The 12263-nt window shown below is 41.7% G+C and overlaps 1 protein-coding gene across 1 annotated transcript in view; it reads left to right on the forward strand.

Moving 5' to 3' along the window:
- Nucleotides 1–354: 354 nt before the first annotated feature.
- Nucleotides 355–12263, forward strand: part of LOC121280884 (alpha-synuclein-like) — an 86542-nt gene continuing 74633 nt past the window's right edge. Inside the window, exons 1-3 of the mRNA XM_041193230.1 lie at nt 355–470; nt 596–732; nt 1898–1939. Coding sequence (XP_041049164.1) covers nt 612–732; nt 1898–1939 — 163 coding nt within the window. The 5' untranslated portion in view covers nt 355–470; nt 596–611. The remainder of the gene's footprint in view (nt 471–595; nt 733–1897; nt 1940–12263) is intronic.

Consider the following 12263-nt stretch of genomic DNA (forward strand, 5'->3'; position numbering starts at 1 on the left):
TTCAATCTTCAAAACATGATAGAAGGGCAAAGCCTTCCATAAGCAAAACATGTCAGATTGCTGATGGTCCAAGATTATGAAGCTTTTCCTTCAACGGTTCAGCATGAGGTGCTGATTGAGAATGATATATTTTATATAAATGTTGGAGGCGAGGACGAAGGCGGGGTGGGGGGGTGGGGGAGAGAGAGAGAAGCCGAATCTCCCACAGGGGGTTTGTGAAGCCGAGGGATGAAAGTCTTTCACATTAACAAATCAGGAGGCACGTTTGCTTTCCGAAGATAGCGGCGCAGGGAAGAAGCTCGGCATCTGAGCCGGAGTCATTAGCAAGTCTGTTAGAAGACCAGACTCTGGAGCCTTCAATACTTTCAGCTCTGGCTACGTTTAGCTCCACCTTCTAAACCAAAGCTTGATTCAGCAGTGATGTACTGAAAGACTGAAGAATTATTCTCCTTCTGCGAATAAGATCAACGGTAAACTTGTGCATTATGCTGGCATGTGAGGTTTAGATGATTTTTAAAAAAAATCACTGTGAAGGTTATTTATTGACTGATCTCTCTCTCTCTCTCTCCCCCCCCCCCCCCTCTCTCTCTCCCAGTGACCAAAGAGCAACCATGGATGTTTTCATGAAGGGATTGTCCAAAGCCAAGGATGGAGTAGTGGCAGCAGCCGAGAAAACGAAGCAGGGAGTGGCAGAAGCAGCGGGAAAGACAAAGGATGGGGTGCTTTATGTGGGTATGTGGAAAATCACTGCTTCAATGGCCGGCTGTCCTAGTTAAAAAAAAAATGAAATGTTTGCCATGCCTTCTTGGACCTTGTTGAGGGGGGAGGGAGGGCGGTGAAACCCGTGGGAGAATGTGTAGAAACTGAAGCATCAAGTGAAACCTCGTACCGCTGGTAAGAACGATTGAGTACACCTAGGACAGGAGGTGGGGGGGTGGGGGGGGAGGGTGGAGGGTGGCGGTTGATAGTTGGGAATTTGTGCAGATCCAACCTTAAGTTGTAGACGGTGGGAATGATTGCGAAAGAGCATCAAGTGTTTGGAGCCGGGGAGGAAGAGAGATTTTGGTTTTGAGAAATAGAAGGGTGATGCAGTGGAGAGTTGGGATTTGTCAATGTAAGCTGTTGGGTGATGAAAGGGAACGATTTTTTTTTAAATTTAAAGAAATGTAGCATTTGGTTCTTGTAGAGATTACATTCGGCGAGGGGGGGGGGGGGTGGTGGAAGGTGGGAGGTGAGTCTCAAGGTCATTGCGCTTCTGAATTAATTTGTGAACATCTTTTCACTTCAAGGCAATGTGAAAGTGTGTCGGTGCATTAGAGATACTGACAACCAGCTCTTGTTATTCGGTAACCTCGATGCGGGATAGGGTCCTTTTATGTTTTGCGTTTCGAAATGTTTAAAGAAACACTGAAATTAAATGCAAAAGTTTTTTTTTGTGTGTGTGTAATTCTTTCCCCTTTCCCACATTGATCTCGGAGCTGTGAATTTGAGCGTGTTTGACATGTTTTTGCAGGTTGCCAGTTTTCCCGGGGTGATCTGGAGTGGGGGTGTTGGAGGGTGGTGGGAGAGAAGATTATTGTGGGTGGGGGCGGGGGAGGTTCTGGGGTGAGTGGAACGATAGCGTGTTTAACCCTTCCCTGAATTGCATCATATGGAAAGCTGGTCCCTGTCACACTTCCTCCCCAGGATCCTCGACCCCCTTGATCGGTGCCAATTATCTTGTCAACTTCCCCTCGACCTGTTTTGGTCCCTTCATTAAAAAAAAATGATACCCTCCCAGCTCTGAATTGATTTATTGACCGGAACCTTTCTGAATTGGCAAAGGGGATTGGCCGCTGCGTTGGTGGTATCATGAAATTTATTAACAGGGGTTTCTTTTAAATGTATTTATTTCCAGGCTCCAGGACCAAAGAAGGTGTGTTTCATGGAGTATCTTCAGGTATCGGTCGTTAATAGAATTCTGCATCTTAACGTTTGTCTGTGCTCGTCTCGTTGTCCACGTTTGTGTGTCTGTCTGTTTCTATACATTAGGAACACAGGAACAGAAAGAGGCCATTCTGCTCTCCAGCCTGTTCTGCTATCCGGTTAGATCATGGCTGGTCTATATGTGAACTGCTTCCATAACTTTTAATACATTTGCCTAATAAAAAAATCTTATCTTGGTTTTGTTCAGTTGACCTCCAGCCTCAACAGCTTTTTGGGGGAGAGAGTTCCAGATTTCCTTCCACCCCCCCACCCACTTTGTGTGAAGAAATGCTTCCTGGCACCTTCCCAAATTGCAAAGCACTAATTTTAAGGTTATGCCTCCCCTGTTCTGGATCCCTTCCCTCTCTGTGCCACCAACTCCTTTTATCACCTCAGTTAGATCATCCCTTAATCTTCACTACTCAAGCAATATTAGCCTAGCCTATGCAACCTGTCCTCATAATTTAATCCTGATCAAACCCCATATTCACATGGTCAGTAAGGTGCAGATTTATATCTTCCTGCAGAGTTGGTTTGAGCTTTGCTTTGATGCAAAATCCGAGCTGAGGGAATGACCACACAGACTGGTGCAGGAAATGGCGTGTGAATATCTTGCACTTCCTACTGGATTGCTGCAGCAGGCGAGGAGTGAGGTTTTAGATGCTTGGTTTGACCACCCCAGACAACATGTCAAATGTCATTTCTAACTGCTGTACTATTGGCAGAGCCTCCACTGTTGCATTGGGTCTTCGCTGGCATTGTGTCACGTTTAACAGGTCAAATTCCTGGAACTCCCTCCCTTATAGCAAAATGGGTGTAGCTACACCATGTGGCCTGCAGTAGTTCAAGAAGGCAGCTCACCAATAAATGCTGGACCAGCCGGCGATGTCCACATCCCATGAATGAATATAAGGTAATAAAGTAAGGTGGAAGGAGGTCCATGTAAGCTTAGGCAGCTTGTGGGCTGAATGGCCTGTTTGCGTGCATTAATTTTATGTAAAACAGGGCACCATCAAGGCCAATAGAATTAGAAGGAAACACAATTTAGATCAAGTCATGGTAAGGTGAGCCTTAAATGTGAGAGAGCAGTTTGGAGCCATATATCTTGTGCTTAACTGTTTATATTTCATAAGTCCCTGAGCCAATTCTTTCAAGTAAGTACAAAGTAAATAGGGGCAAATTGGTAAAAAGCAAACCCAAAAACTTCTTCACACCAAGAGTAATGAATTTGTTTCATTTGGTCTTTTCAGATGGTGAGCAGAATAATCTAATAGAGCTATGTGAGAGATTGTTAGATACTAGGATTGTTGTTACTGTGACAGATTGAGCTGCATGAGGGTGCCTCATCTCTGCATATCTTGTGATTCTTAAACAGAATTGTTTGGAGCACAGTTGTGTTAAGATGGAGCAGGTGTTTTTGGGGTGTTGCAATATCTGTGCAAGTCTGATCAATTTCTACATGTAACAGTTTACCATGTGAGTACCATGTGAGCTAAGGGATAGGTCAATAGATATGCAATAGCAGACATTTACAGGATTATTTCAGAATACACAGAATAGACACTTTCCAATGAGAGAGAAAATTCCATGGGGAGGACCCACCATCCATGGTTAACTAAAAACATTAAAGATAGGATCAAACTTAAAAAAAAACACAGGTAATTGTGCAAAGATGGGTGACAGATCAGAAGACTAGACAGAATATAAAAAACAGCAAATAATGACTAAACAATGAATAAGGAAGGACAAATTAGAGTGTGAAAGAAAGCTGGTCAGAAATATAAAGACATATAGTAAGAGTTTCTATGGATATTTAACAAAGAAAAGAGTTAACAAAGTGAGTGTTAGTCCTATAGAAAGTAAGTCTGGGGAATTAATAATAGAAAATAAGGAGAAGGCAAATGAATTTAACATGAATTTTGCATCAGCCTTCATGACAGTTGATACAAGTAACATCCCAGAAATAGCTGTAAATCAGGGAATGGAAGGGAGGGAGAAACTCAAAATTACAATCACCAGGGAAGTGGTACTTAGCAAATCATTGGAGCTGTGGGTTGACAAGTTCTCGGGCCCTGATGGATTCATCCTTGGGTCTTAAAAGAAATGGCTAGTGAGATAGTTGTGTTGGTTTTAATTTTCCAAAATTCCCTTGGCTTGGGGAAGATTCATTAGATTGGAAAATAGCAAATGTAACTCCTTCATTCAGAAAGTGAGGGAGGGAGATAGAAAGCAGGAAACTGCAGGCCAGTTAGCTTAACATCTGTCACAGGGAAAACGTTAGAAGCTATTATTATAGATATTATTCCAGGGAACTTAGATAAATTCAAGGTATCAGACAGAGTCAATATGGTTTTGTGAGAGGAAAATCAAGTTTAACCAATTTATTGGAGTTCTTTGAAGAACTAACATGTGCTGTGGATAGAGGGGAACTGATGGAGGTACTGTACTTAAATTTCCAGAAGGTATTTGATAAGAGGCCATAGGTTATTGTGGAAAATAAAAGCTCATAGTGTAGGGGGTAACATATTGGCATAGAGAGAAGATTGGTTAACTAACAGGAAACAGAGAATAGGCATAAATGGGCCATTTTCTGGTTGGCAAGATGTGCCACAGGGATCAATGCTGGGGTCTCAACTTTTTACAATTTATATAAATGACTTGGATGAAAGGACCGAAGGTACGGTTGCTAAATTTGCTATGACACAATGATAGGCAGGAAAGTAAGCTGTGAAGGGGATGTAAGGAGGCTACAATGGGATATTGATAGGTTAAGTGAGAGGGAAAGACCTGGCAAATGGAGTACAATGTGGGCAAATGTGAAATTGTCCATTTTGGCAGAAAGATTAAAAAAAAGCATATCATCTAAATGGTGAGAGATTGCAGAATTTTGAGATGCAGAGAGATATGGATGTCCTGGCGCATGAAATGCAAAAGGCTAGTATGCAAGTACAGCAAGTAATTAGGAAAGTTAATAGAATGTTATTGTTTAATGCGTGGGGTATTGAATACAAGAGCAGGGAGGCTATGCTTCATTTATACAGTGTATTGGTGAGACCACATCTGGAGTACTGTGTACAGTATTGGTTGTCTTATTTAAGGAAGGATGTAACTGCCTTAAAGCAGTACAGAGATGGTTTACTAGACTAATACTTGGAATGGGCAGCTTGCCTTTTGAGGAATGGCCGGATAGGCTAGACTTGTATCTGCTGGAGTTTAGAAGAATAAGAGGTGATTTGATTGAAACATATAAGATCTTGAGGGGTCTTGACAGGATGGATATGGAAAGGATGTTTCCTCTTGTGGGAGAATCTAGAATTAGGAGTCACTGTTTAAAAATAAGGGGTCACCCATTTATGATGAAGAGGATCTTTTTCCCTGAGGGTTGTGAGTCTTCGGAACTCTCTTCCACAAAAAGTGGTGGAAGCAGAGTCTTTGAATATTTAAATGCAGAGCGAGCTAGATTCTTGATAAGCAAGAGGGTGAAAGGTTATCTGGATAGGGGTGAGTGTGGAGCTGAAGTTACAATCAGATTATCCAAGATTTTATTGAATGGTGGAGCAGGCTTGAGGGGCCGAGGGGCCTACTCCTGCTCTTAATTTGTATGCATGTTCGTATGTATGTAGGTATGTGCCACAACTTGCAAAAAATTGTCATAAACAGCAAAATTACCACGCTCCAAGTGTTGAGGAGTCTGCCAGCGATTTTGTGATACAGGCTGCAATGAGTTACATCCGAGTAACATAGCTTGACTCACTTTCTGATCATTCCGCCTTCATATTTTCAGTTTGAGTCTTATTTTCTCTTGTGGTATAGTTTCAAAGGCTATAACAGGTCTCTGTTCCCTCATTCAACAGACTATTTATTTTTCTGTTGGCCGCTAAGTATCGATGGGTTAGCATCGCAGCCAAGTAGAGACACTCCCCTTTATCAATCGCTGTCACTGGATGATGGTCAAGATAGAATCCTTGAACAATAATTTCTTGATGTGGGGTTGTGGGCGCATCACTAAGGGTCCTCCAGCAGATGTTGACCTGGCTTTTACCTTCCCTCCTGTTGCTGTTCATCTATTGCCATCTCCACTTGTATTGGTACCTGGTCCCTCAGCAGCTTCTGACTGCTGCTTTCTGATTGGACTCACCTCCCCTTCCCCCAAATTGGAAGTTTCTCTGTTTATGTTTCCAGAGGCTGGTGTGCTCATGAGGGAGTTCCTTCTTGTTCTTCCCTGGTGCTCACAAGTCCACACACAGCAGCATTGGCTATGTAACCAATTGCTTTGCAGAGTAACAAGGCCAGTCCTTGAGGCAGGAGGGCAGCCTGTATTTCAGAGATTTTGGTGCTAGTAAGAAGACAGAGTTGAAGGGATGACTTAATGCAGGGCTGCGACCAGGAAGCTCTCACTAACCCACAAACCCTCAATGGTCTCCACGGCAATCACTTAGAGGGCCAACTTGGTTGAGGAGGTGGAGATTAGCTGGCCCACCTCTAGTTTGACCTCTCTCACGAATGGATGTGGAACTGCTGCTACAGCAACACAGCAAACAGACAATTTCATTGAAATTGACGCATTAATCTCAGTCTGTATTACACCTGCAGTGACAGGAAGAATAGAGAACATACAGCAAGTTTAAAGAGTCAAAAAAGAAGTAGGTTAGGAAACAGAAAGCTCTTGATTTTCAACAAGTTGGAACTTAAGTTGCAACTTTGCTGAGATGCTATTGAGATGGGACAGGTGGGTCACCAGGGGGGTGAGGGGGGTCTAAGATGTGAGGGCTGGAGCCAAACATTTTATGATGCACTGCTGATGTAGCAGCTAGCTGTTGGCTGAGCGAGCTAGCAAGAGCAGTGTGACAAAAATGAAACATATCTGTCTTGTTTTGATCTGTTAGCCCTCCCCTTAAATCATGGAGGGCTACATGAGATTATAAAGAAAAGAAACTGCCTTAACCCATCTTATTATCGGTGTTTTTGAAATTTTTAAAGGCTCTCCAGTAACACATTTGAGAGGCAGTCTAATGCAAGATTCTCAAATATGTACAGATTTTTGGATGGCTTGAATACTTATGAATATGACAACCTGCTATTTGTTTGTCAATAGGGTTGTCAGTTATGCGTTTATATTAAGCATTGGCAACAGGTCAAGAGTTATAAAGAGGAGCAAACAACTAATTATCTTAACTGCAGTGAGTCAAGCAAACAGATTTTGGATTGCTTGCATAAATAAGAGCAGAAAGAAACATTGATAAAATAGTTTTGAGATGCAAATTAACATTAGATTTGAAATCTTTTGTTATTTCCCCTTCATGAAGCTAGATTATACAATTTCTATTGTAAATATTTACCTCCGCCTGTGAAGGTAAACAGGTAATGTTTTTGCCCCTTTTTGTTAGCCTGTTTGCCTGTAAACAACATATCTCAAAAACTAATGGACAGATTCAATGAAACCTCGTACACAGATAGGGTTCGGCCTAAGGAAGAACTGATTAGTTCTTGGTGAAGGTGCGGATCAGGATCCTTGAATATTTTAATGGATCAGTTAATATTGAGATGTGGGGCAAATTGACCTTTTTAGAATGTTGTGTCCTTTTTTTAATTTAGAATGTTGTTGGTTGTTTTAGAATGTCGTTGATTGTCTCAGCTGCTGTGGGAAATCTGTCACAGCGGTCAAAATGTGAGCAGAGTTTTGAGAGCAGGTGTTGGATGTGGATTGGCTTAAAGCCTCCTCAGCGAAATGGAAGCTCTTAGTAAAAGGGTATCTTTGTTCAGCTTTGTAGTTTCAGAGTATCAACAAGGCAGGGAAAAGCCTCAAGGAAGAGCTGCGTAATTTTTATAACTTTTAAGTTAACACAGCATGGTGGAGATATGCACTCTACTGAGTGCCCTCTTCACCTAGTTTATTATATAATTGCTTGTATGTTGTTACATTTGTTTACTATCTTAACATAAGAACTAGAATTGATTTTATGTACTATCAGTTGGCCAAGAATAATTTCAGCTGCTTGAAAATACTGAGACCAGGGTTTTCTCTTTGTAGCATGAGTGTTACCATATATTGCCTTTGTCAAAGGTAAATGTTCCTCAAGTTGGGCCAGGAAGTCAAGTCTTGCTTAGGAGAGTAAATTAAGCTAGAGTGCCAAAACACCTAGATTAAAGAGGGTAGAATGGATTGCAAGGCATTCCTTCCATCTCAGCCAGCATTTTATTGAAGTGTACTTTGGTGGCATGCTTCTGCAGTCCTGAGAAGGTCTTGTTCATTTGTTTGAGTGGCCCATGGCAGTGTGGGACTGAGTTGACTCTTAGTCGCCACCGGCCAAACCCGCTGCATGGTTGCACATAATAACCACCTCCCTACGTGGCACCATCTTGAGCTGGACCTCCTGGTACTTCCCAGTGAAGGGGGAACATCGGGTGCCAGAAGTAGTTTTCATCAAGAGGGCAGTCCTTGCAGCTCTTCCAGCCACTTTTTTTTTAACCGAGACTCAACATTCCTGTAAGTGCAGCACCCTTTAAGAGTTGCTGCTCTTTGGTTTCCTCGATCCCGAGCCCCCCACACCCCCACCAACCCCCCCACTTTTTTTGACCCAGTTGCAGAATGTTATTTCCCAAAAGTCTGAAATATAAAAAAAAACAATTTCACAAGTTAATGAACCAACGCTCACGTGATTTTGTCACAGTTGTCACTCAGACTGCAGAGTGCAAACACAGGGACATAAATATAATGAAATTAAATAGCTGTCTCAGAAAGAAGAGACAATTTATTTCACTCATTGTGAAGTAATTTTCATGTTCCTTGCTGTGGTCCTGCACATGAAGTAAACTTAATATTGTGGTTTTTATGGGATGTTATCCTTCATTTAATTCAAAATTTCTCATCAAGTGTATTCAAAGTCCAGGAAAAGGGAAGTAGTAACCTTTACCCATCTATTCTTCTGTAATACGCAGTAAAGTATTGAAGTTGAATTCAGTGACAAGTTAAGGATTGACTGTGGGAGAATGGTGAACTGGGTTCAGGAGCATCATGTTTAATGAAGCAGTGGGCATTACATTTCTCACTGTAAGGAACCTTACAGGAAAAAAGGCTTTCAAAAAGAAAAGCTTTTTAGATAGAAACTACTATACAGGACTCACAGAACAGAGTGACTAGATTAAGGGCAGAATCTATTTTACCTTAGTATACTATATTAATAAGTTATGTTAGTGCAGAAATTAAGAACCAAAAATGACTTCACTATCATCTCCTTCCCCAGTGTTGACTGAGACGTATTATGATCCAGTTAGGGACCAGTAACTTCTTGTTTAAAGTAGAAAAAGTTTGAAATCCCAGTTAACCACTAGGAGAATAAGGCTACAAGATACCATGGCTTGAAACGGACAAAATAAACTGTACTTTACAAAGTCAGAAAAGTGAAACAATTTACAATATCAATCTTACACTCTAACATTCAGAATTAATGTGACGTAAATCTGAATTAACAGGAAAACTGTGGTTGAACATGCCACGCTGCACATTAAGTGGCAGATACAACGAAGACAGATCCAATAGATTTCTCAGTAACCCACCCAGATGTCAGTGGTCACTGTGAGTTGCAAAATCTCTTTAAAACTCTATCTCCCTTACTTTTCACTTTCAAAGGTGTAACCTCTGAATTCCCTCAAATGTCACTTTGACTCAGACTGCCTCAACAAATTCTCACCTCCCAATGGTTCAGCCTCTTCTCCTGAGACTGCGTTCCATGAGATTCACAAAGCTGTACTCCCCCTCTAGTTACTGACATACTTCCAACTCTTTCACAGATGGCTAACTTCACTAAGCTGGCACTGCCCCTGGATTTCTCTCAATTCCAGTTTCCCAACTGCACGAAGCTATAAAGATTCCTGGGGCTTCTCCTAAGCCCTAACCATTTCCAGCACAGAAGCAGTGACATTCCACCACCACCTGAGCTCCTTAAGACTTTGTTGGCCCTTACCGCCTGGAGCCTGCTAATAGTTCCCAGGGTTTCTCTGTGAGCTGAAAACCACACGAGGACCAAACTGCAACCAACTGCTGCACCAAATGGTCTCCAGGACTTCTTCAAGCTCTAACTGCCTGGACCCTGCTAGCAGCAGCATCCTTTCATCATAGCCTCTTCCCCTGCTGCAGAACGCCCCAGTAAATTGAAACAAGAGTCTTAAGCTCCACCCATCTCCTTGACGACGTAACCTTTCAGGGTTCACTGAATACTTTTAAAATAATTTAGCTCTAACTCACAAAGCAAAACACCTCTCTGGACTGCGCTTCATTGCGAGCAGTGTTGACATCATGTCCGCAGCTAATTAGCCCATCTGCAGTTTTAGGATCTTTCCTTTCTAGTGTTGAGTACTTTAATCAACATGGCCCCAAGCTTTTAAGTGTAATAGATTCCGAGCTGCTTTGGTTGCATTTATCTCATTTTCTACAGAACCTTTAATCTTCTCAGAACTAAAAATTGCATTTAAAATATTAACATGAACCAAGAGCCACAGACCTCACAGAAGGCTTGCCAATGTGTATCAAATTCTGACAATATTACTATGCACAACAGAGTCTGCTGGAGCACTAAAAGACAGAGTGAGGCATGTTCAAAGCTTCCTACAGAACCGTTGTGAATTAATTGCATCCTGCATCGGAGAGAGATCAGGAGGAGTGCTGTCAGGGAGATGCTGGGTGAATATGACCACAGCTTGGAGAGAACAGTTCTTTTTCCCTCTTTTCCAGATAATAGGACTTTAATTCAAATTCTGGAATGAACCTCTGGGAAGAATTCCAGTATTCATCGTGCAGCCACATTTCTATTTTGGATTGTTGTCTAATTCATAAAACATATATACAAGCAGCAAATGAGAGAAAGGGAAAGGGGTGATAGTGTGAGCCTCCTGCTTTCTTCAATAAATGCGCATTCTAATAATCTGCCAAAATTTACATGGAGAAAGCTTTGTGAGATCTATTGTCTCATTGTACCATCTTCCAGCAGCAACCTCATGTTTGACATAAATTCACTGCATGCTCCAAAAAGAATTGAGTTAATTATACATTTGTATTGTGCTTGCCTTCATTTCTGTGCCCAGGGTATATGTCGAGACTAAAATTTGGGACTATTGATTATCTGCTAATTTCCAGAATCCATCAGTAGATCTCATCTTAATGATGAATATGGATGTTGTTGTCTGTGTATAGGTATAATAATTTAAGGTAATGATAAATCATCATCACAATTTCTACTTGAAACGTTGGACATTCTCAGCTTGACTCTAGGCTGAGAATGATTCCTGAGCAAAGCCTCCTGAGATTGAACAATCACTCATGGCATCATCCAAAGATTAGGAAGAATGCTGGTTTCTATTTGGGGGAAGTATAATTCTCTTCCATTGAGTTTGAGCATGATTACAATAAAACCATGCACTGAATTGTTCTTCACAGTGGATGAGCATCTCCTTCAATTTTGTTTGTTAAAGTATTATGTTTCAGGATAACATGGTGGGGAGAGAACCATTGCTGACTTTTAGGAAGAATACATTAACAATGCCTGCAGTAGGCCTGAAGTTTCTCCTTTCTGTCTAATTTTAGTGAAAAAGTTAATATGAATGAGAAATGGCAATCACTTTTCAAATCACATATACTTTTTTCACTAGAATTAACATGGGCAAGTACTTTGGCCTCAATGTGTGGCTATACTGTCCGCTTTACAGGAAGGTAAGTTTGCAAATCATTGTAAAGGATAATCCTGCAAATGAGTAACTGTTCAGAATGCTCAGTTATATTGCTAGCTAAGCGGAGGAAAAGATGAAGCTGTACAAGCTGAAACTGTACAGTTTCCTGACATGACTGCACCTTGTTTAGTTTTCAATCACCAAGACACAAGCAAAGCATCCTACCCAGGTTAGTGTTGCACAGAAGAGCCATTGGTCTGCTTCATGGAATCAGAAAGCTGAGTTTTGAGGAAAGGCTAGAGAAAGTAACCTCTTCTGCCTTGAAAGGGGGAGATCCAAGAGGCATCTTACACAGGTATCCCTAGCCACCTAGGTAGGGTTCATGTGGAATGTGAATAGCTAGACACTAAGTCACGGGGGCACAGTTAAAACTGGTGAAGGGGAAATGTTTGAGGTGGCTAACTGAAAGCACTTCTTCATATTCGGAGTAGCCAACACTTCTTGAAAATCTTTTCAGAGGATATGGGCATCGCTGCCTAGGCCAGTATTTGTTACCCCTCCCTAATTGCACTTGAGAAAGTGGTGGTCAGCCACCGCCTTGAATTGCTGCAGTCCATGTAGTGTAGGTACACCCA

The sequence above is a fragment of the Carcharodon carcharias genome, chromosome 1 (genome assembly GCF_017639515.1).
Source record: "Carcharodon carcharias isolate sCarCar2 chromosome 1, sCarCar2.pri, whole genome shotgun sequence".
NCBI classification, from domain to species: Eukaryota; Metazoa; Chordata; class Chondrichthyes; order Lamniformes; family Lamnidae; genus Carcharodon; species Carcharodon carcharias.